The sequence below is a fragment of the Triticum aestivum genome, chromosome 5D (genome assembly GCF_018294505.1).
Source record: "Triticum aestivum cultivar Chinese Spring chromosome 5D, IWGSC CS RefSeq v2.1, whole genome shotgun sequence".
Lineage (NCBI taxonomy): Eukaryota > Viridiplantae > Streptophyta > Magnoliopsida > Poales > Poaceae > Triticum > Triticum aestivum.
In genome coordinates this window covers 304,771,593-304,796,987 of record NC_057808.1, presented here as the reverse complement: position 1 = coordinate 304,796,987, position 25,395 = coordinate 304,771,593, and the positions used below count along the sequence as shown (strand labels likewise).

General features: G+C 46.0%; 2 protein-coding genes and 1 long non-coding RNA gene across 3 annotated transcripts; all 3 read right to left on the bottom strand.

The window, feature by feature from the left end:
- Positions 1 to 446: 446 nt before the first annotated feature.
- On the bottom strand, positions 447 to 1,858 carry LOC123124730 (uncharacterized). Its single transcript, XR_006461211.1, has 2 exons — positions 598 to 1,858; positions 447 to 500 (listed from the first exon to the last, which is right to left on the bottom strand). It is a non-coding gene; the product is annotated as an uncharacterized lncRNA (long non-coding RNA).
- A 2,152-nt stretch (positions 1,859 to 4,010) lies between these two features.
- On the bottom strand, positions 4,011 to 4,982 carry LOC123124729 (pathogen-associated molecular patterns-induced protein A70). The gene has a single exon (XM_044545297.1). The coding sequence runs from the start codon at positions 4,842 to 4,844 to the stop codon at positions 4,233 to 4,235; it is 612 nt and encodes a 203-aa protein (XP_044401232.1). The 5' UTR covers positions 4,845 to 4,982; the 3' UTR covers positions 4,011 to 4,232.
- A 12,733-nt stretch (positions 4,983 to 17,715) lies between these two features.
- On the bottom strand, positions 17,716 to 22,019 carry LOC123121363 (zinc finger CCCH domain-containing protein 59). The gene is made up of 10 exons (XM_044541319.1): positions 21,771 to 22,019; positions 21,421 to 21,700; positions 21,092 to 21,215; positions 20,846 to 20,965; positions 20,529 to 20,646; positions 19,813 to 20,231; positions 19,403 to 19,703; positions 19,220 to 19,316; positions 18,564 to 18,709; positions 17,716 to 18,240 (listed from the first exon to the last, which is right to left on the bottom strand). The coding sequence occupies exons 1-10, from the start codon at positions 21,861 to 21,863 to the stop codon at positions 18,112 to 18,114; spliced, it is 1,827 nt and encodes a 608-aa protein (XP_044397254.1). The 5' UTR covers positions 21,864 to 22,019; the 3' UTR covers positions 17,716 to 18,111.
- Positions 22,020 to 25,395: the final 3,376 nt, after the last annotated feature.

Genomic DNA, 25,395 nt, shown 5'->3' with positions numbered 1-25,395 from the left:
TTAGAGCTGCACACACACCTCCAATAGTGTTTTGGCCTGTGTAGGAAACATGAACCCCCAAACACCTCGAGCTCCTTGCCCAGTGGGGGTGGAGGCAATGGTGGCGCTTCTCATGACGCAGAGGAGGCAACGACGCGGTCGAGCGGTGCCGGCGCCGCCCCGGACGATATCAAGATCGGGCGAGACGAGGCGGCGACCAGGCGAGCAAGCACCATCAGAGCGTTGTGGTTGGGGAGCAGCAGCAGTGTGCAGCGCGGGAGTACTGCGGCAGCGCGGAGGCACGGGGAGAGGGAGAGAAGGGTGGGGGCAGGAGGCCGTGGCTGCCTCGTTTCCTCTCTGAGTCGAGATCGAAAGAGAGTACCTGAGAGGAAAAGAATGTTAATGGCGAAGGATATGTATCATGTGCAGTAAATTGTAAAAGAAATACCCTGAAGTGAGAATTTTTGGTCACAGTTTGCAGCTTCCTCATAAGCTTAGGCATCTTCATGCTTACTATCACCCTGTCAAGCACAGTAATAAGCAACGTAAACATATCCTCACTGAAATTGCATCATTGATCAAGATGGCAAAACTGATGACTTAGATAACAAAACCAACCTTCAAATGGCAATTAGCAATCTTGATGTACACAGATGAAGCTCTGTTCCTTGCAAACCAAGTTGGTAGCAACACAACGGAATAAGGGGATGAGTGCTTAGACATTAAGCCATTAAACAAACTCGGAATTGCAGATCACCCTGTCAAGCACGGCATTACACCAACCAGCAGGTAGTGGTGCCACCTCCACACAAAGTTACTAATTCATCCTAAAGGAAAAATCACATCATGAGATGGAAAGGATGGAATTAAATCACTAACTCACGCACTCTGCACACGGTAACGGCCAACACCGGTGTTGCTTCTCACGTAATGGCCAAAGGCGGAGGCCGGCTCCTCAACCCTGCTCCGGCTTTCAACAATTTGACTAATAGTCTAACAGAAAGCATATTATTAACATCCATAATTTGGATTGGGTAATTTAGAACAAGTGATTCAACTTCTATAATCTGACCCTGCTAACACATAATTTATTGGATAATTTGGACTGTTGTGCAAAATTTAAGAGCGGAACTAATTGTTCAATTTCTAATTTTTTACTTGGCATATCTTCTGAGTAAGGTGAGCTCATTCTCTAAAGCAAATACAACAGTTTTCGGGAAAATGCTTAAAAACAGTAGCGGCAAGTTGAAGATCAAGTTGGACAGAGTAAGGTCTAAATGGCATCTCCCTTTTTCTAAAAGCATATTATTAACATTATACTAAAGGTTGATTAAAATGTGTCTATTGGATTGAGCAAATATGAGGCTACAGAAATTTTGCAAAATCAACACAAAACAAGAATCTCATTTAATGAAAACAAATCTTTCATTACCTATGATCAGAATTAGGTATTGCGAAAATAAATCACTCTACTCGCTAGAGATCAGATAAGGAAAAGAAAACTAATGAGTGACAACTTCTAAGATATTGATCAGTTAAGGAAAAAATTGTTGATGACATTATTAACCTATCACTTTGTAGAAAAGCATGAGAAACTAACAGAAACGACCACATATACTTGCAAGTGCACCACTAAGAAAAGCAATCAGGCATGTTTTCTGGGACTCTGTCCCTGCTATTTAAAAGAACTGCACTAACAGAACAAGGCTAAGGAGGAGCAAAATAAGGACAATATCGGAAGTCATGCAAGTGGGTAGACATATGTACTGCCATAACTTGAAAATCACGAGCTTCAGCAAGAAACACATGCAAAGACGAAAAAGAGTTTCAACAAGAAACACATGTAAAGACGAAACAAGTTTTTTTCAGCTAGCAGAAGATTACCGGTTCGTCTTACCCAGGCACACTGCCATAACTTGAATGTAGCTTGTACATATTATACGTATTCACTGTTTTATTGAGATAGTATATCAACACTATAATGCTGAAAATGCAAGCAGATCAACAAAACTGCACTACAATCACTTATACACGCCACTAAATTTTATATGAGCACCTAGAACTATTTGATGGTGATAAAACAGGAAGCACGTTGGCAACACAATTGTAAAATAAACTATATTCAAGGAAATCTGCACTTGCCCTGTTTGATAGCAAAGCATTTTCTGAGAATACCACAGTTTTTTAGACTACCATGCTGAAAAACAGCCCACGTGCGTATTCATGTGCCTCTCGACACACATCTCCTGCCATGTATTGTGTGAACAAATAAATAATCTATATACTAGAAAAATTAATGTAATGAACTTGAAGAAAACAACTATATCATTCTGACCAACTTTGTTCAAACACGACCAGACTCCAGACCACATTTTTTATGTCATTAGTTCTAAAAGGAGCGATAGAAGAGTGCTGGAGGTACAAATAAGAATCATTTCATATTACAAATAGAAAATGTGAGAAGGACTGCTGGAGGTAGAAATAAGAATCATTTCATATTACAAATAGAACATACCTTTGCATCAGTAGTTGTCGATTAACAATACATTCAGACATCCAATAGATCCAAAGTGCACACATAATTACAGTATAATTGTAGACCACAGGATATCCGTTGCCAAGTTATTTATTGTTCCATGGCCTGTAAAAATGAAGAGTAGTGTAATGTCACACTATTGGTACAGGAAAATTGCTGCAACTACGAAAAGAAAAACTGATTTTTTTGTTTATGCACAGTATAGTGCCTGGCCATCAATATTATTGAAGTAAATGTCATAAATCATATAAACACATATATCAGGAAGTTATTCTAATACTCTAGTAACATAATATAATAACTAATATATTAACAACACTATTGCTTGAAGGGTCCAATCAGAAGCTTCTACTTATTTTAGTTTGCCAAGCAATCTGTGTGTGCTGCAACTTCAAGCAAAATTTACTTTTTGCATAGATCACAATAACAAAGGCAACAAGCGGTAGATTCATGAATTTGTTGCTGCTACCCAGATAGAAAATTGAAGGCAGCCTACCTCATCTTCCCAAGTTGATTGTGAGACTTACTTTATTCCAGAACGTGATGTCCATGTGCCACCAAAATGGCTCCCACGGATGCCATTGACACCACTACTTGCTAGTTATTCCAGAGTTGATAGTGAGAACATTCTACATCTGCAGCCATAAAAAATAATCAATTGAATGGAGTCCTTATAACGGGGAAACGTAACTTGAAGGCAGCAATCCTTGATATCCATCAGTTCTGACACAACAATAGCAAATAGGAGAAGTTAAGAAAGAGAGGTCGGGGAAGAGAGAGAGGGCACAAAGGGGAGAGGGGGAGTACATGCGTGTCAAGGGTAGCCTGGCCTCGCCGCCGTGCGTCCCTCCCACTCCAGATCAGGAACCGGGGAGAAGGTGAGGAGAGGTGGCGACGAGGTCGGACTGCTGCTCCCCTTCTCTTGTCGAGGCCGGACTGAGGACGCGCTGCGGCTGCTGCTCCTCTCCTCTTGCTGACGCGGTCGGTCCGTGGTGGACGCGTGCGAGGAGGAGGAGGCCCCGCCGCCGCCGGGCTTGTCCACCGCCATGGATTTCTCTCCGATGTGGCAGGGGTTTGGGGCGGCGATGCGGCGACAGCAGGAGCGGAGGCGGCGACAGCAGGAGTAGGCGGGGAAGAGAAGAGGCAGGAGGGGGAGGAGAGTGCGGGAGCGGGCGACGGCTAGGGTTTGTCAACTGAGCGACTAAGTTTTATACATCTAGACGTGAAATTACTAAAATGCCCCCAGCGGGGCACCGAATTAACAGGCGGTGGCATAGCGATTTAAAGGCGACGTGGAGGCAACGGTTGTGACTACGAGTCTAGGAGGGTTTATATGTTCAATGTGGTATTTATTTACACGAGAAACATGTTTGAGATTTATTTACTAATAAATGAATACACATTACAGTTGAAGAACAACTTACAAATGAATGAATGCGCTTACAACAAAAGAACACTGCATGCAAAGCAAGCCAATAAAAAGGAAACCCACTTAGAAGCAATCTGCACAAACCAACAACCAAATACAATGCCTATGTACACGAGAGCAAGCAACTAAAAAAGTACAGCTCTCCCTTTTAAACGAAACAATTCTCTGTAAATAGAGCAAATGAATCAATGAACATGTGAATCAAAGACGGCGACGTCCAGACAGCGACTCAAGCCCGAGTAGCTCGCAGCTGGATTTGTGTGAACTTTCAACGATCGCGTGAGCCAATCACGGAGCGGCAGGCGGCCGGCCGGCGGCAACGCGGCGCTTGAGCATCTGAGTGTAGTTGAAGATGGATTTGAGGCGCTGCTGCCTTAGGTCCTCCTTGAACGCCTGGATGAACTCCTCCGCCTTGGCGTCCACCTCGGACCCAGCCGCTTCCTCCTCCGTCGGCGGCGCCCGCTGCCGCCCCGCTAGGACGAGCGCGTACGCCTTGTCCATGGTCATCGAGTTCTTGTCTTCCACGTCGTCCTCCTCTACCGCCGCTTGTGGTTGTGGTGGACGCGGCGTGGATGGCGACCTCGTCCTCGCTGCCGCCGCGTCTTCTGTTTCGTGGAAGGTGGGGGTGGCGGCGGCGCCCGGGCTGGGCTCCGCGGTGTGGAAGCACGAGGACGGGAAGGAGAAGATGTTGAATGACCGGATGCGCTGCAGCACCGCCGACGAGGCCCTGCGCGTGATCCCGCTCCCGGCACGGCGCGGCGAGGGCGACTGCGGCTGCGGCTGCACACGGGACGACAGGGCGAAGATGGCGGCCACGACGAGGTTCAGGACCACGAACCACGCCGCGCCGGAGCCCAGCCACGCCGGCAGAGGCCAGCACCACCACTCAGCCGCCGCCATCGCTAGCGGGCTAGGCTTTGGCCGGCGCACCAACGACTCGCGCGATCGCGTGTGCTTCTTGTGCGTTGCTCTGCTTTCCCTCCGCTAAAGGGCTCGAGAGACAGAGACGCAGATGGTGATCTGGTCGCACAGATGGCAGTATCCCCCTATATATAGAGAGAGTGCGCGGGTAATCGGGCAGCTCGCGGTGGAAAAAGGTGATTAGGTTAAGCAATCGTCATTAAATTCATGAGCTCCGAGCGCGTCATCACGGTCGTGAGCTAGATTGGTCAGCCGTAGACTGGGCGGGTTCCGTAGTCTTCTCCCATGTGCGGTTTCATGTCCTGATCAGCTAATTAAACCGCATTAATTTGTTGCTGTTGTTATCCATTTCTTTTTTTTGTTGCTGTTGTTATCCATTGCGATAAGCATCTGCATTCCGTTTCGCATCTCCTGCAGCTGAGGGCAACTCCAAAGCGGATGACCTATTTATTTTGAATCATCTAATGTTCACGTGTTCACAGACATCTGTCGGGTGAAGTTATCCAACCATAGTCATCAAATCCGGACAATGTGCTATAACTGACATTGAGTCAAGTAAACCGACCGAAAAAAGAGATAAGTGCGGTACAAGGGTTGTAGGGAGATGTGGTCCAACTAACGGTCGGTCGGTCAGGCGAACGTCCAAACTCCACAAATTTATGTGGTCCAACTAACAGTTGGTCGGTCAGGCGAACGTCTAAACTCCACAAATTTCCCCTCGATTTGGTGCTGATTTGTGGCCCACTGTCAATGAACATTTGATGGGGTGGTTAAAGGTGTTCGGACAGGTCGATCAAGATATTTGGGGCAGATTTAGTGACCCGTGTTACAGTTACCTTAACATTTTAATAGTATGCAAGCTTTTAATTTACAAAAAACTAAATTGTTATTGGCAACTTATGAGAATCTTATATACCTAAGCGAATGATCGCAACTACTTCTAATTATCTTAATATGTGCTCTTATGAGAATCTTATATACCTAAGCGAATGATCGCAACTACTTCTAATTATCTTAATATGTGCTCTTATGAGAATCTTATATACCTAAGCGAATGATCGCAACTACTTTTAATTATCTTAATATGTGCTCTTATGAGAATCTTATATACCTAAGCGAATGATCGCAACTACTTCTAATTATCTTAATATGTGTGCTTTTACATCATTAAAAATTTAAAAATTGTTGTAGCCATTACATATACTGACTTGATCCTCTAGCATCTGTCTGATCTACACATGAGAATTTTTTAACATGTAGGAGTAATATTCTAGATGAATTTTAAATCCTGTTGCATTTAATGATGCCATACACAACTTCTAGTGTAAGGGTTTTTTTGCCCACGCCGAAATTTCTCATAAGAAAATCGTAATGATGCCATGCACAACTTCTAATATTAAGATTTTGTTTGCCCATGCAGAAATTCCTGATAAGATTAAATCGTAATGACCGAGGTAATATTCTACACAATATTTATAAAAATATATAATTAATTTTGTTGTATGGTGTCGGATTCTGGGCTCCAGGTACCCAAGAAAGGTTCGAACTCTGGGGTGTGCCCGCAGATCCTCGCCAGACCCTGCCCAGCTACACACTATCTCACGGCGATGCTCCGACGTGCTCGAGCGAGGGAGAAGAAGAACAGCAGACGCAGCTGTTTACCCAGGTTCGGGCCACCTTGCAGTGTAAAACCGGACTCCTGCTTTGTGTGTGGATTGCCTCGCGAGGGAGGATGAGCATGAGAGTACAAGGGTGGCCTTAGGAGGATCCAGGAATCGATCCAGGGGCCGATCCTCTCTACGGTGAAACCCTACCTATACTTATACTGGCCTTGGTCTTCTTCCCCCGAAAACACACGGCAGGAAGGGTTGTCACAACGGCCAATTTGAAGGGGAACATGAGTATAGCTTATCCTAACTAAAGGTGGTCTTCGCCTGCCAAAGTTCCCTACCATGACGCGCCGGTGGGCTCGGCGATGACCTCCATCCTGGCGAGCCCGTCGTCCTGGTCTTCTTGCGCCAAAGAGGCAACCTTTGGGGATTGCCTCGGGAACCGGTGCGCTGCCATTGCTCCCTTAGCACAAAAGAGGCAAACCTCCTCATCCGCGCCTGCTGGCGCCCTTCTGGCTCCGCTCGTTACCACGCGCGTCACCCACGTGAAGGTACGGGGCTGCGTGACTCCTTCAGCTGCTCCTTGATCCATACGCCTCCCCTAGAGGCCTCGAGAGTCGGCCTCGGGTAGCCGCCTCGCGAGCCCCCTCGCGAGGCCACAGGCGATGCTCGGCGATGCGCGCCTCGCGAGGAGGGGTTCCTCTTGAGGGCTTATCCATGAAGCCTGGCAATGGGTCACGCGATGGGTCGCAGGTCGACGGGCCTGGGTACCCCCAGTCCCATGGGCCCGACATATGGTTCCATATGTTGCAGTGACAAAGAAATAATGTCTATGTTTGGTCGAGCTCAACTTTCTTCGTAATTGAGGATCGCAAATGGCATGGAAGCTCCTGACTGAATGCAGCCGAGTTTTTTTCATTGAAAGAAAAACAAAGATGGCATAGGAAAGCGGAAATGATAAATCCCGAACGTCCGGATTTTAAGCAGGGCAATCCGAACGTTTTTTATGGCAACTTTAGTTCACGGGAGGTGCCAAACATTGCAATTTTCTCAAAAAGAAGCAAACTGGGACAAAGTTGCCACGGTTTAACAATTAAAGTTGTCACCTCGTGTCAACTAAACTTGCCATGAAATAACATTCGGGATAACATGCATGCTTAAAGTCCGAACATGGGATTTATCGGGTCCTAGGAAAACAGTCTTAATTTTTTTATAAGTAAAAAAATCCTACTTTTTTTTGCATGGTAAAAAAAAATCCTACTTGGAATTGTCAAACTACACGAGAGCTAGATTCCGCGTCACGTGCTAGTTACGTCGTCAGCCCATCACTCCCAATCCCAAGTCCCAAACGTACGGAACCTTCGTTTATTTTACGATCGATCAGGTCAACGTGACAGCATGGTTGCTCGGGGTGACCGATCAAGGTTTACTGATCGCTCACGCCTCATCTGATTTTGATATGCATGGTACCGGACGCTTGCTAGCCTTTTCGAATAAATAAACTAGTCAAGTAAATTACTGTAAACAAAAAAGAACTAGTCAAGTCAATTGCGCCAGAGCAGCTTCGGGGATAATCCAATGATTTGCTCCCAGAAGTACCAGGAGCTAAGGCATCTCTAACGGGGGTCACCATTGCTCGGATCGAACGGTTTGGAGGTTTTTAATCATCCAACGGCAGGAGGTTGAACTAGTCAAGTTGAAGTTGTGTGGCGGCAGCGATGTGACTCATGTTTTCCATCCTCATGGTGTGTCTAGTACCATCACAGAGCGTGTGGAGATATGTCTTCATTGGATCTTGCGGAATTCAGTCAGTGTTGCTCTTCCGGGGATTGGTTTGGATCTAAACTTTGTTTGTCTTCTTTTGAGTGTTTACAAATTTGATCATTTTGATCTACGACTATCTTCACCGACGATGGTTGCTGCTCTAGTGCGCTGGTGCTACAGGGCCTTAGCATGATGACTTCATCACTCTTTACTGCAACAAGATTTGCCCGGTTCCAGTGAGGGAGGTCAATAATGGCGACGCGTCTTCGGCTTGTTCTAGTGCTTGTATTCGTCGCTAGATGATCAATGGACTTGGTTGTAATTTTTATTACCTCTAATGTTCTTTATGGCGTCATGATTGATCATGAATAGATCAGACGTTTCTCCAAAAAAACAAAAACGTCTTGGCTCTTAGTCAATGTTGAGAACCATCACCAGTGCAATTTTTTTTGTTAAAAACAATCCTCTAAGATCCATGCAAGACTCCATATTTTTTGAACTTTGAGAATAAATACTACTCTCTCCGTCCCATATTAATTATCGTTGATTTAGTGCTACTACTATATCTTTGTATACTAGGTGAACAAATTATCACGACTCATAGAATACTTTCTGGATTTGTATGAAATAATTCCCACCCGGCTAACCACAATGCTATATACTAGATGAACAAATTATTACTGTAAAAAGATGATTTTTTTACAAAAACCTATAACAAAAGGTTATAAAATCAATTAAGGATTAATTAGTTTTCATTTCACCAAGTCCTATATGTACGTCACACTGTATTTACCGTGTACATCTAATGCTACGTATGTTTTCCCCTACTTTAGTTGAATTTCATTTATTCCTATTTCTTCATGTTTTTTGAAAAAGAAAAACTAGTAGGATATTGTCCACACACACAAAAAATCTAGTAGGCTGAGTCTTCGTCGCTATCATATCACCATCGACCAAAACCTTTTCTTTTCTTTAAGTTTGGTTATGCTGAATTGGTGTAGATATCCCTTAGGAATCATATGCATGGTGTAGATATCTTTTTTTTTTAGAAAAGGAGGATGACCCCCGGCCTCTGCATCTGGGAGATGCATACGACCACTTTATTAATTATTCTCGAGGACCTTACAAAGTATTACAAACAATATACCTGAATCCACCATCTTGGCAACATATGCCGCTACTCTTATCCATATGATGAAGGGATGCTAGCTGGGCCACTACCCAAACCACTCACCTAAACCTAACATCAAAAGCCGGAAGCCCCGGCCGAGCCACATACCGGGTCTGGGGCACAATCCGGTCAGACGCACTCTTGTGTCGTCGCCGCCATCTTTCACAGGTCCTTCTTCAGATTATATTGAGTCTTCTACCTTGTGAAGGCCACTTCTGCCATCGACGTCACCATGACGCCAGACAGCTACCTCCTCCTGCGTGAGTCCATCTCCGCGCATCGGACGCCGAGCCTCCACAGCGCCATGCCGCCGAACTCCGCCGCCATCAATGAGTGAGATGAAGTACCGCTCCACCACGGCAAGTACAAGATGAGGAAGGGCGAGGTCGCCGTCGGAGACACGGCCGGAAGATAAGCACCGCAGTCACGAGACATGCCCGGAGCTGCGACGCGGTAGATCAGACGGGCCGCCACCAGGATCCAGACAATCTCGCCATGCACGCCCAACATCCCCATGCCCAAGTCGACGCCTTCAAGAAGGTGACGACGCTGTGGCGCCGCCGCCGCTTAACCACCGGGGCTAGGGTTTTCACCCGGGCGCAAGGGAAGGGGGGAGGCAGGGGAGGTTTAGCCTCGGCGCCGCCACCAAGGAGGGAATGGCGTCCGGGACGCCATTGACGCCATGACCGCCACCGGCGGCCAAGGGTTTCCCCCGGCCAAGCACCCTGCCGCCACCTCCGAACCAGCCACAACGTCAGCAGGCGCGTGCACGCCGGAGATCCAGGCCGGCCGGAGGTCATACATCACGAGCGCACCAGATCGCCTCCGATCTGACGAGGGGAGCCCGGGGCCTCCCCGCGCCATGACCAGTGCCCACCGGGACCTCGCTGCCCGCGCAGCCGAGGGGATCCGGCCTACCTCACCGACGAGCACTCCCTGCCGCCGGAGGAGCGCCGCCCGCACCAGCGAGGCCGCCGCCTCAGATCCGCCGCGAAGAACGCCGCGCCGCCACCGGCCTGCGCGCTCCAGTGACGTGCCGCCCCGGCCAGCAGGTCGCGCCGCCCCGCACACTAGCGCGCGCCACCCGACGCGCCGGCCGCCGAGCTCCGCCGCCACGCCCGAAGAAGCAGCCCCCCGCGGCCCCTGTTCCAGGCGAGGAAACGAGATCCCGCCGCCGTCGGCACCGCGCGGGCTTTGCCCGGCGGCGCCCGCCGGCGGCGGCGGGAGGAGAGGAAGGAGGTGGGGGCTGGGTTCGGCGACGGCTAGGGTTGGGCGCCCGGGTCGCCCGCGGGGGGGCGACACGGGGCTACACTTTGATAACCATCTTGGTGTAGATATCTTGGTGTAGATATCTGTCCACTCTATCTAGCTAACAGGAAGACACCCGATGCACGTCACTCGATCTCGGAGGCTTGGCCGTCAAGTAGCGTCACCCATTCAGTTTGCATCTGTGCTAGTAGAAAAGAAGAAGTCCCCTACTATACTGTTACTAGTATGAGAAAATATGGAAGCACCATTCAATGGGTAGCTGAAAAAAAATCTGTGTCCATCAACTGATCTAAGGCATTGGATGAAAACTTCAGGGCTGGATCACTTTCTTCTACCTCTGAAAATGATGTTTATGCCTAACCTACTATAGCCATTTGTTTTGTACAATCAAATTCATTTGCATGATAAACTTAAAGAGTGCCACGATATCATCTCGCCCGTGTTAACAAATATTCTTGACTAATGAAGCTATGATAAATGACTAGCTAGGGGTCAGTCGACTGAAAAGAAAATTAGAACAGTAAATTTGTTTTTAACCGTCCAATAGATGGCCTTCTTCAACCTTTCACCCTCTTTGTTCATCTGGTTCCCCAAACTGCCCCACGAACCAATGGCCAAACCGCCTGCCTCGGCCCTCCGCTACCGGTGGCGCTCCCATACCAGCCGCGCGGCCCGCCTTCCCCTCACTACCACCCATGATCGTGCTGGTGTCGCCCACGTCCATCCCTCTAAACTGGCGAGCTTGCACCCCCGGCCTTGAATCATCAAGATTTCAGCTACCGCCGGCTACAGTTTGTTCTTGGCCAAGGCCTTGTCTGCCTCCATGGGCCTCGCTACCGCTTGCCCCGGCGCCGCCTTAGGCGGCTTAGTTGTTGTGCCCCCGTCGCTTGCTTGCTTCTCCGCCGAATCGACTGACCCGAATTCAAAATTCAGGCAGCTTTCCGGCAAACCTACTCCAATAAGGCCGGCATGAAAATAAACTTTGAACTAGATTACAAGTATTCGAAAGTGTGTCCGTTAGATAGAAACATGCATGCTCATTTACGAAAGGAGTGATTTTTTTTTTTGAGGGGACGAAAGGAGTGAACTTGATATGTGCCTTTGTGAAAAAGTTCATCAATACATATGTTGCAAAATATTACCCCATCTCATGGAAAAAAAAATGACACGGTATATTTTTGTAGTCCAAAACGAGCTACTCCTTTCATAGATACTAACTAAAAAGATGGAGTACAAATATTTTATCAACAGTACTAACTAATTATTATTTTCCTCGCATAACCAATGGTGAGGAATATTATTGTAACTAATCTGTGACCTAAAGCTAAGGATTATTAGCTAGCTAGCTGAATTAACTAACACTACGTGGAAACTAAATTGAGAAATGCAACAGAGAAGAAGCATTTCTTAACCCTGTTGAAATGGGGTGAAGAACAGAAACTGTGCCTCGCCCAAAAGGGGTCTATGTCCACCACGCGCCGTTCCAGCCTTTGCATGGTCATGGATGGATGAAATCTACATGCATCAGAAGGAAGTGAACCCTAGCTCCAGCTGGCAGCGCGAGGACGACTCTGCTGCCATGTGCGCCGCCGCCTGGTGGTCAAGCCGTTCATTTTTCACCACGGTGGCCACCACCTTCTGCTCCAGGTGGCGGTGGTCGAAGCTGGCGCCACTGCCGCCGTCGTCGTGTTCCATGACGGCGACTGATGATGATGCTGCTGCTATCTCTGGCTTCACGTCGAAAGCGTCGACGAACTGTGTCTCGATCTGATCGTCGAGCGCCACCGGAGATTCGGCCTTGACGCCATTTCCGTACTGCTGCTGCACGTTGCCGGCATTGCTCCAAGCGTGGCTGCTGGTCTCGTCGACGGCCGCCGGCCCGTCGTAGTAGAAGTAGTCGTACGGCTGGTGCTTCTGCGGTTGCAGCTGCAGCTGGTCCGCGGCGCCGACCAGATAATGATCGTGGTCGTGGTGGTTAGCCTGGCCATTGCTGATCTCGTGGCCGGCGTAGAGCGGGTCGAGAGCGGCGACACCGTCCTGGACATCGGCCGGGTTGGGCCCGGGGGCAAGCAGCAGCATCCCTGGGTCGTTGACGAGCGCGTCCTGGGCGATGGCGGCGGCGGCGGCCTGGTGGCGGCAGAGATCGAGGTGGCGTAGGAGCGCGGCGAGCTCGGCCTGTGCGAGGCCGAGCTGCCTCTCGTAGTCGAGGATGATGCGGCAGCAGCCCCCGACGGGGTCGTAGGCCCGGGCCTCGGCCTGGAAGATGAGCGCGCGCATGGCGTCGGTGTGCAGGTCGGGCGGGGTCTCCCGGAGCGTGGCCTGGATGTGGCCGACGCCGAAGAGGCGGTGCGCGTTGAGGAAGCGGCGCTGCTGGTCGGCGGGGAAGTAAGGGGCGAGCGGGCAGTCCGGGTTGCACTTGCGGCGCTGGTACTTGCAGGCCGCGCAGGCCTGGTTCTGCCCGGACCCGGCGGCGGCTCCGGCGACGCGGGAGGAGGAGGAGGAGGACTGGGCGACGGGGGAGGAGGGATTGGCGGAGGTGTTTGCGGTCGCGGCGGTGGTGGCAGCAGTTGTGATCTGGAGGTGGCACGCGGCTGGCGGTGGGCTGGAGGAGGAGGAGGAGCGGGTCATTGCGCGGCCGGCGAGGTCGGGGGCGTCGGCCCCGTCCGTCGTCGTAGGCATCGGCCGGAAGGAGAGGAGGGGAGGAGGAAGAGGAGGCTACCTCCTCAGTCGGCGCGATCGGTGCCTAATAAAAGGAGGCTTGTTGAACCAGACTTATCCATGCAAACGCCATGCAGACATTTTCCGTCCGAAGAAGAAGAAGAAAAGTTGGACACAGAAGAGAAGACTACACGTTCCCGTAGCAGGAAGCTTCCTATCGCTAAGCTACGTGCGGCTGCCGAGTGGAATTGGTCGTGTGCCTCCTGCGTCTGCGTGCCCGACAAACTCGTGGGCACGTGCCTCTAGCAGCATCTACAGTCAACGGGCCATTTCGATCCAGAAGTACTTGAATCCGTAATGCCGTTCGGGGGTTTGTTGAGTTGTTACAACAAATTTATACCGAGGGTTTGTTCAGTTTTTTGAATTGATCCACACGGTGAGTGCCGTTAGGGTGTCGCTCAGTTTTTTTATCCCGGGGATGGGTGTCCCTCAGATCAATCAACTCTCGGTTTTCCTTTTTTGGGGGAAAGCTATCGTGTCAACTTTTTTATTATTGTGTTTTAACACGGTACAATCGATAGATGGTTACATAAACTTACGCCTATGAGCCCACACACATATCCTTACCCTATGAGTATCTTCAAAATACCGAGACAACACAATATCTTGAAATTGACAAAGTCACAAGTCACCACATACGTCTCGTAATCGACTCTCGCTGAACGAACATCGCTAGAAAGTCTGAAATAAATCCAGGATAATGTGAACATCAATATCAAGTCTAGGACTTAAACTCCGGTGAGCTGGTTACAGCACAAAAAAACTAACCATTTGAGCTATGCTCATCTCGCAACTTGTTTGTTATTCTTAAAGCCCACACTTTTGTAGCAGGTATTGTTATATAGCAAGTTCGTTTAAAATTATGTATGTATACAATATATTTTTAAACGGCAGGGTTGAGTTTAAATATCGTCAAAATGCATAAACAAATTCAAACGGTAATGTTTGGTACATAGTTTTCTAACTCAATTAAGACAATCTCGATTGTCGCATTTTTTGGAAGTTACAAATAATTTTTGTAACATGTTAATCTAATATATTTTTTCCTTTAATTTATTTTACAATATGTCTTTTAGTGAAGAGATGTATTTTTATCAAGGAACGTGTCTTTATGCGAACAGACATCTTTTCAGCAATGTCTTTTAATGAAGAAACATCGTTTCACCAATGTCTTTCAACGAAGAGACATCTTTTCACCAATGTATTTTCATGAAGAAACATCTTTTCACCAAAGGGCATGGGCATGTCTTTTCAATGAAGGATATGCCTGTTTATGGGTCCAATTGCCAAGATCTTGGCCTTGATTGATTCTTAATATAATTCTACAACTTCTTTTGAAACGACGTGGCTTAACATGATGTTGCATTTGGATTTAGGAGCCGATTTTAGAGAATAAAGAAGAATTATACTTATATCGTTAGTTAATAGTGATGTAATAAAAATAAGAGGATTATCCACCCAAATGCAATAATGAGCTTCTTACAAATAACAACAACAACGTCTTTCAATCCCAAACAAGTTGAGATAGGCTAGATTCCCTAAAAGAGTAGGGATTGGCTAGATTTGAAACTCACAAGATCTCGAACCTAGTTATGATAGTTATGATTCTAGCACGTGGATAGCTAACTTTCATGTTACCCTGTCCATGGCTAGTTCTTTGGTGATATTCGGGTCTTTCAAGTCTTTATTAAGGGACTCCTCACATGTCAAGTTTGGTCTACACAAACCTCTCTTGACATTATCAACACACTTTATCCTTCCGCTATGCATTGACGCTTCTGGAGGCCCACGTTGTATATACCCAAACCATCTTAGAGGATACTGGACATGCTTCTCTTCAATTGGTGCTACCCAACTCTATCTCATATATCAACATTTCAGACTTGATCTTTTCTTTGTGTGGTCACACATCCATCTCAGCATGCGCATATTTGCTACACCTAACAGTTGGACATGTCACCTTTTAGTTAGTCAACATAATATCCTAGGTCGAATCGATGTCCTATAGAATATGTCTTTTAGCTTTTGTGAAATTCTCATGTCACATAGGAGTAGGACACACGAAGCTTCGCAACACTTCGTCATCCATCTGACTTTGATTACATGGCTCACATGTTCGTCAACATCACCATTCTTGTCCGCCTACCCATCAAGGATGATCTCTCCCTTCTCGTGCCTAATAGTATTGAAACTATACCTCGCATACTCAGTTTAAGTTCTAGTAAGCCTAGAATCTTTCGATTCTAATAACTGTCTCCACAACTCTAATTTCCTATATTACGAAATGACTTCCTAGCGATCGGCCGCTGCAGCGAGCGATCTAATCCAGTGCAACTAATCAGCCGACAAGTCTTTCCATCAAGGCCCACCGCATGAGACTTCCAGCGCACACACATGCAAAGGCTAGGTAAGGCAAGAGGGCCGGAGGCGGCCCCACCCAAATCAACACTAATCACCGCCCCCTCCTGATTTTCAGGGGGGCTCCAATTAATCGCCCCTAAGGCTAGCCATAGTGGGGGTAACATAACCGGTAACATGCACTTGGGACTAGCAAACATGTTTATGTGGCACACAATTAAAGAAGAGAGATAGGGCTAAAGTAACATAGGTAGATACCGTATCATGTTAAATGCTATGCTACTCTGTGTCATGCATGGCAATAAATATGATCATCTATGATACTACTTTATAATACTATGTACTATGAAGGTTGTATCGTACACTAATATCATATGCATGATACTAGTATATGATACTCCCCACTATGACTAGCCTAACTAATCCACGTAGTTAAGCCACTTTCCAAATTGAAGCCTGTCGGAAAACGGGCGTTGGAACGCTCGCGCGCCAGATAGCCACGGCCCCTATATTAACCCTTGTCCTACTATCATTGACTAGCGCCACATCATCTGCACAGAGTATACACCATGGGGTATCTCCTTGTATATCCCGTGTGACCTCATCCATTACTAAAGCAAAAAAGATAAGGGCTCAAAGTTGACCCTTGGTGCATGGCTATTTTAATTGGAAAGTCATCAGTGCCACCATCACTTGTCTGAACACTTGTCACAATATTATGATACATGTCCTTGATGAGGTTAATGTACTTTGTTGGGACTGTGTATTTTTCCAAGTCCTACCACATGATATTACGCGATATCTTATCATAGGCCTTCTTCAAGTCAATGAACATCATATGCATGTCCTTCCTTTGATCCTTGTGTCTCTCCATAGGTTGTCGTACCAAGTAAATAGTTTCCATGGTCGACCTCCCACAAATGAAATCAAATTGATTTTTTGGTCATGCTTGTCATTTTTCTTAAGTGGTATTTAGTGACTTTTCACATAGCTTCATTGTATGGCTCATCAGATCAATTCCGCAGTAATTAGTACAATTTTAAATATTCCCCTTATTCTTGTAGATTGACACTAATATACTCCGCCTTCATTCTTCGAGAATCTTATTTGCCCGAAAAATGTGTTTGGAAAGCTTATTTGGACATACTACCGCTATGTCTCCAAGGCTTTTCCACTCAATTGGGATACAATCAAGACCCGTTCTTCATTCATTCTTTTTAGAGCCTCCCTAACGTCATACTCATGGATTCGTTGCACAAAAAGTATCCTCGCCATCTATTATTGATCTTCTCGTCCTTCACCAAATGTCGATTTGCTCCAGCATTGATGCATTTAGCTTGGTTGACATCCCTCATCTTCCTCTCTCGGATCTTGGTAATCTTATAAATGTCACTTATGTCTTCCTTCGTATTTAAATGCTGATAGAGATCCTCATACGTCTGACCCCTTGTTTCACTCACAACTCGTTTTGTGGTCTTCTTTGCCACCTTGTATTTCTCTATGTTGACCCCGGTATAGGCGCTAACAAATCTTTTTTCTGCTTAATAGTTGTTTTGACATCATTGTTCCGTAACCAAGTGTCTTTAATTAGCTTCATCTTGACTTCCCCTGGTCACCCCAAACTTTTTTGAAGCCACCTTATGAACACAAGTCGTCATCTTCATCCACATTGTTTGTGTCATCCCCTTCCTCCCAAGATCCATCCTTAATAACTCTCTCCTTGAAAGCCTGAGCTGCCCCCTCCCCCTCCCTTGAGCTTCCACTACTTGTTCTAGCAACTTCATCGAGAAGCAAAAGTCCGCCACCACAAGGTTACGTTGAAGGATGGCACTCTCTTCAGGTATCCACCACAAGGTTATTTTGATCGGGATACAACTTCTCGTCCCAGATGAACATCTATTACAAATTTATCCCCCACAAAAAAAAAATCAATTACAAATTTATGACAAAAGCCAGATCATGATGGAGGGTGCGTCGTAGATGTACATCTATGACAACAGATTTCTTGGTTGTTTTTTTTTTTTTTGTTCTAGAGTTCAAACAAAGAAGGGAGAGGAAAGCGGTACAGACTCAAATGGCAGGTTAAAAAAAAGGCTGGATTCAACCATCAACTGCCCAGTTTCCTCATCAATGAAAATTTCTTGTGACTGTCCGATTCTCATTTCTTGTAGTTATACCTGACCAACCTACGTACTCGTAACGGTCAGCTACAAAACCACGAATCCGCAGCAGGTTTTGGTTCATGGCCCGGCTCACCTGTTGGGGACACGCTAGGACTTGTCTCAGTGGCTTAAGAAGTCATGAACATCAGGCATGCATCATCAACGCCCAAGAGATAGGTGGCTTGAGCATGTTGTCATTCAGCAGGATCAAACTCGCGGAACCCTTGCTTAAAATCATCCACCATCTTAACTTCTTCTTCCTTGGAAAGCTTACAGTTCCTCCAGTCTGCACGGTCTGCCATGCTTAACAATCCCGCCAATACCTGTCACAAGTACATGGAAAGACTCAGCTGCAGCTGTAGGATCGCACTCGTGTATTGGTCAAACATCAATTTCAGGCATCACCTTGTAGGCGAGTTGTGCCTTGAGATTAACCAAGTAAGTTACTGAAGTACTCCCTCCTTCCCATAATGTAAGACGTTTTTTGACACTAGTGAACGTCTTACATTATGGGACGGAGGGAGTATGTCTTAAGATTGACAAAGTTAGGTTGCCGAGATATCAGGTATCACTCTTAATTTCTTGCCTGCTTGAGTAGGTTATCATCTGAAACTAAAAAATGGATCAATGATCATCTCTGACATACCTCACGTCCAAACTGGGCAGGGAACTTCTCACCACTGTCAATTATATGCAAGAGTAGTGTGCCATCTGGGAGCTCTACATAAAACAAGCCCGATTTGCCGTCATACTGCGACCTTAACAGTTCTCTACCTTGGTTAGCATCACCATCTGTCATAAGCCAAAACAAAAAGGAGCTTAGCAATAGAATACATGCACAAACTTTTTCTTAAAAAAAAGGATATACAGCTATAGTTTACTTGTGATCAGAGTTAAACCATTTAATCGATAGAACAAGCTGAAAAAGCTATTTGCATAGGACAATGATTTGCAATCCATTAATTTCAGTTATCTAATCCCCATATGACTCACAAAATAACATAGGAACATGACTTGACATGAGACCGAGATCAACCTATGTTTACAATTCGAAGGCTTTCTGAAAGTAGCAGTATCATATGTAGAAGTAATATTGGCATCACAATAAGAAAATGCCGCCCAATAGGATAATTGGTGGAAAGATCAATATGTTTCTGGAAGTTTCTTAAACTGGAAATAATGACGAGTAGGTAACCAGAACAATGCATGTATCCTGCGGCATGGATTGAAAGAATGTGCTTATGTTTATGTCTTTCCTTTACATTAAGTCAGGCCATAAACAAATTACATAATATGGCGCACCTGGATTCACAACAGAAAATTCAAATCCCAATCGTTGGGCTGCTAGGTGAAAGATCTTCTTAACATTAGTTGCCTTTGACAATGGTACGGGGACAGCCTTCACAAAGAAATTCGGTGGATTAATATCCACTGTAACAAAAAATGAAATGCATGGAACAAATCATACGACAGAGGTATCCTTACCTGAAGGTTTGCATGGCGAGACTGCTGTGAAACCCACTCAAAATATACAGCTGCTTTTCCTCGTTTCTCAAAATACTTACCCAGTGAATCCTTATATCTCCTGAGCTCTGCCTCAGGTTCCACAGGCATCGCTATTGTAGTAGGGAAGTGTTCAACTGGTATCACTAGAACATGATCCGGAACAAGTGGTCCCTTCGCAAGCGCGCAGTAGTAACCATCTCCGATACTAATAACAAGATGTGACTCGACATCTGGACTTGACAAACAGAACCAGCAGCTGCTCTCAACACGTCGTCGTTCACTATAGTTAACAAAATTATAGGATGAGTACCATAACTGATTACTGAATGCATGAGAGAGAGAGAGAGAGAGAGAGAGAGAGAGAGAGAGATTTGGACAACTCCTCTCACCTACGGGGTTTTGCATCCCTTGCAGCAGCCTCTTCAGTAAGGCTGTGAGCAAATCTGCATTCAGGGCCCCTCTCACATTTTCCCTTGTTTAGAAAATCAAAACAGACATTTCTCTGACAGTGTTCCCTGGCTTCTTCATCATGCCTGAAGTTGCATTTACTCCCTCGAGGACAGGACCCTGAGGATGTATATTTGAAACACAATAGACTTCCATCAGTTTGCCCTTGTCGTTGCCGCTTGACATCATAACGCCAATATTGCAAATCAGTGCTTTCAGCAGGACGCTTTGGAGTGTCTTCAACATGAACAGATTTTGCTGGAGCAGCATATGGTGATAAAGTAGCATTTGGAGGTCTCGCATGAATATCAGCACTGGACATGGTGGATGCTGGAGTAGGAGAAATCGCATGAATAAATTTCTGAAAAGTATATGCAATAAGGAGTAGCCAATTAATGACTTGATAGTTAAACAGATTATCAGCACAGCAGCACATTTACACTGGAAAAATATATTATAACAGAAGATTTACATAACAGAAATTAACAGCAGCACGAGATATATGTGAACAAAAGAATGGATCTTATTTTTGAAACTGAATGGCAGGAGGAAAAGTCTTAAACCGTGAAAGCAATAAAGAGCAGAATGTAGTGGCATAACAGAAGTATACACAGAAAAGTATTTTAGGACAAGTTGATTTTGTTAAGTGTAAGTATACCTGCTTCTCTTTGTTTCCCACATTAGCAAGTCCAATAAAACGGGTAACATGGGGAGAGGAATCATTCACATAAGGTTCCCTTGCATAAAATATACCTTTAGTACCTGCAATGTGATATCTGCAAGAAACAAATCATGTCACGTATTTTGCGAATTTGGCACACTTCTGTTTTCTGGTTCACAATAAAAAAAATTGGAAAAGCTAGGATGGTATCATAAAATCTCAGTGTATGCTAACGTTTACAAAAATTCAAATTAGTGCTTCAAGGAGAAGCTAGTCTCAACAATTAAGCTACTATATGAGTCTAGAAACCAAACCTTGGCTTAATCTCGGCAACCAATTCGGCAACAACAGGATCATACCCCTGAGGATCCAAGACCTGAGGAGGCACCTTAGAAGTATCAGCGCCATCCACCACTCCAGCTGGCCATTCGTTAGTACATCTCATAATCGTCAAGGGAACCAATTATGCATGATTGATGCTTTCAAAATTGTCAATAAAAAATTCTTGGTATTAACACTCATAGATATTTAAAAGAATGTTAAAATGGAACAAAGGATATGTCAAGAACAAATCAACAATTCCTGGCTCTTCGGCAAGAGCCCGCAGGGCATCAACATCATCCTGGCTATAGCAGCCAGGCCCTCCTAACCCTTTCCTTCCTGACAAGTAAGCTACCGATAAACCTACAAACAGAAGGGGAAATCAATCAATGGCAATTAAAATAAGCTTGCCGTACAAATGATCTCATATGCTCATTGTCAGGTAAATCAGCTCACACTGTCACATGAAATGGTTTATCAGCTACAAAAGTGTAGCAAATGAACAGGACTCTTGGTAAAGTAATCTATTGACAGATCGGTTAAACAAACAAATGAGGGAGGGAGAGACCGTGGAGGTTGAAGAGGGCGCTGCCCCTGAGCCAGAATAGGTTGGGGCATATCTCGATGCCACCGGGGTTGAATCCTCGGGCGTCAGCAGCGGCCTTCGAGAGGAGGCGAGGCGCAGTGGGGCCGTAGTCGCCGGTGAAGTAGGTCGGGATGGGCACGGCGGCCCGTCCCTCCAGATAGTCCGCGACGTCCCCCGGCGGGCTGTCCCCCTCGGCGGCCTCGGGCGGGAAGAACTGCCCCACACAGAGCAGCGCGTGGAACGGCCCTGTCGACTGGTTCACCTGGGGCGCACGGATACACGAATGAGAAGACGAAACCAGCTAGAATGCGAGGTTGGGGAGCGGAGGATACCGATTTGACGCGCTTGAAGAGCTGGTGCAGGCGGCCGTGGGCGTCGCCGGCGAGGAGGATCCGCGGCGGCGCCGGTGACGGGGCGGCGGCCATGAGGGGTTTGAGCAGGTTTTTCCTTGCGGCGAAGGGGGGAGGAAGAGATTTCTCGATCTGTGGCCACTTCGGGCTAGGCCCGTTACGGTTCAGCTCATCTCCCGTGTGGTGGCCTGGCGCGGTTCTGCACTCTAACCTGGCCCAGCATAGGCTCCATTTGTGATTTGACTTCTGAAAATTCACCATTTCGACTTGGTAATTTCCTTTTCCTTCAAAACCAAGGCAAAACATTTACCAAGATGTCCTTTGGGTGTCTCTTTTAGAAAAACATTTACCTGTTGTATTACTCCCTTCCTCTGGGTTTATTAGAGCCCTATTATTTTGGATCAAACTTTGACCTTAGATTTAACTAGCAAAATATAAGTTACATACCACAAAAACAATACTATTGAAAACTTTATTTCAAATACAAATGCAACAATACAATTTTTGTGAGATACAACTTATATTTTGTTAGTCAAATCTACGGTCAAGCTTAGATACAAAATATGAAAGGTGCCAATAAATCCGGACGGAGAAAGTAATTAGGTTGGTTGCCTAATAAATTAACAGATGAAAATCGATACAACATGTGCAAGTCAAATCCACTTTTTAGAGACAACAAGGCAAACACAAGAAATGAACATGACAATCGGCACACAAATCAATGGTAACTCGCTCCGCCACTCACACCATTGCTCGAGAGAAGAAGCCAAGATTGTTGTGGGAGGAGACGGAGTAGATCCGGAGCTCTCTCACGGAGGCAAGAAAGCTTTTGAAGAGAATGTGATTGCCAACTTCCTCACTGTCAGCAGCACTTGGATAGACAATGACGGATCTAACACCCTTGAAGATGACAGTGACCACACGAGAGGTGAAGAGAAAGTAGTCGGAAGGAAGAAGTTGGGAGGGGCTCGTCGGCACCAAGCCACTAACTGCCATGGCTAAGGTGCATGGTTGAGATGCAACATATAACTATTTATGAGAAAATTAACTACCAACTTGTAAACTTCAGTATTCACAACTGATTACATGTAGTCATCTATTGTCTTCGATATGTGTGATGCAATTCTTTGGAGAATAGAATGTCACCTTCATGATGAGAAAAGACGAATGAATCACAATATGTATATACTCCAATATAGTCATCAAAGTATACAAAACATACAATTTGTTACAACTATTTTTGCCAAAAAAACATACAATTTGTTACAACCATTTTCAGATAAAGGTAGGCCAGATGCAATACCTACCCTATTTAGCACATATTTCTTGTCCAGCCTGGAAAAACGAGGTAAGAACCCATTAGTGGAATGTACTTTATTCATTTCCTGAAAATCCAACATAAACCTTCTTGATGTGTCCAATCTTGCTTTGGTGTACCTCCCATTCTTGTTCTGACTGAATCTTCTAAAGAAAATCATCAACTGTGATCTCGAGGTGCAACGCTTCGAGCTTGTGGAGGAACTCGACACCTTGAGGCAGCTCCTTCGGTGTTGGACAACCTGTTACCGTAAGACGGACCAGGTTCGCCATAGAGCCCTCTTCTATCTCAATCCGCTTGAGTTGCGATGCACCATGTACCACATGCGATTGAAGTTTGGGAAATGACCCTGCAGAGAACGACATCTCCTCACCTTGAAACGCCTGCAGAATACAGAGCGACAACAAACAACCCAAATGGAGGTAGCGAAATAGATCTTGATTTATCATTGAGAACCATAGATGGAGATGAGTGATGTTCCCGAGGCATCTGACTGAAGTGAAGAGGTTACGTGTTGTGGCCTGCCCCAGCAGACCCCCAACCTCGAGCTTCGGAATTGTTTGGGGCAGCTGAACAGACGAAAGTTGTAGCGCTTCATCACCTTCCGAGGACACCAAAAGATGTTGAAGTTTAGACAGCTTGGAGATAGCACTACACAAGCTTGCAGACTGGCCTGCTCTTATATCTGTAATGCCAAGCGTCCTTAACTCAGACAAGCATGCAATGCTCTGCAACATCTCATCATTTGCTTCAAAATTTTGAAGAGTTTGCAGACTAGTGGAATGCCATTTGCCTCGAGGAGCAGCTACACCATTGGATAACACGACATTGTTGTCAGTATCATCAAGGATTCCAGATGCAAAAAGATGCCTCAACTTCCGGAGCCTTGTTATTTCTTCAGGCGGTATTGTAATTTTTGTGCAGTAAGCATCCGGTATTTTGTAGGATCGAAAGTATGTCTAGAGGGGGTGATTAGACTACTTGACCAAATAAAAATCTATATTTTTCCCAGTTTTAGTTGTGGGCAGATTTTAGCAATTAGCACAAGTCAAGCAATCAATCTACACATGCAATTCTAAGAGTATAGCAGCGAAAAGTAAAACATTGGATATGAAGGTAAAGGGAAGGGTTTGGAGAAGGCAAACGCAATGGCGACACGGAGATTTTTGGCGTGGTTCCGATAGGTGGTGCTATCGTACATCCACATTGATGGAGACTTCAACCCACGAAGGGTAACGGATGCGCGAGTCCACGGAGGGCTCCACCCACGAAAGGTCCACGAAGAAGCAACCTTGTCTATCCCACCATGGCCATCGCCCATGAAAGACTTGCCTCACTCGGGTAGATCTTCATGAAGTAGGAGATCTCCTTGCCCTTAAAAACTTCTTGGTTCAACTCCACATCATGACGGAGGCTCCCAAGCGACACCTAACCAATCTAGGAGACACCACTTTCCAAAAGGTAATAGATGGTGTGTTGACGATGAACTCATTGCTCTTGTGCTTCAAATGGTAGTCTCCCCAACACTCAACTCTCTCTCTCTCTCTCTCTCTCTCTCAGATTTTGCTATGGTGGAAGAGTGATTTGAGTGGAAAGCAACTTGGGGAAGGCTAGAAATCAAGATTCAAATGGTAGGAATGGAATCTCTTGATCTCAACACATGAGTAGGTGGTTCTCTCTCAGAAAATGAATGGTGTAAGTGTAGGCACGTTCTGATGGCTCTCTCACAAATGGAGAAGGGGGTGGAGGGGTATATATAGCCTCCGCACAAAATCCAACCGTTACACACATTTGACTCATCTCGGTGGGACCGAATGGTTAAACTCGGTGACACCGATCAGTTCAAAAATGTGAACGTTAGGAATCTCGGTGGGACCGACTGGAAGAACTCGGTGGGACCGATGTGCTAGGGCTTAGGGCAAACATCATCTTGGTGACGCCGATTGCATCAACTCGGTGAGACCAAAGTGAAGCAATATGCACACCGAGAATCTGTCAAGCAAACTCGGTGAGACCGAAATAATTGCAACTGATAACAGAGAGTTGGAAAGGCCATCTCAGTGAGACCGAGATCCGTATCGGTGAGACCGAACTGTTAGGGTTTCTGGCAGTGGATATGTCAAGTAAACTCGGTGGCTCCGAGTAGAAAGAATCGGTGGGGCCGAGTTGGAGTTTTGGGTTTGGACATATTTGGATGGAGAAAGTGGTTAAGGGTTTTGGAGCAATATCACTAAGCATTTGAGCAAGTAAGCCATTAAGTAACACCTCATCCCCTTTTAATAGTATTGG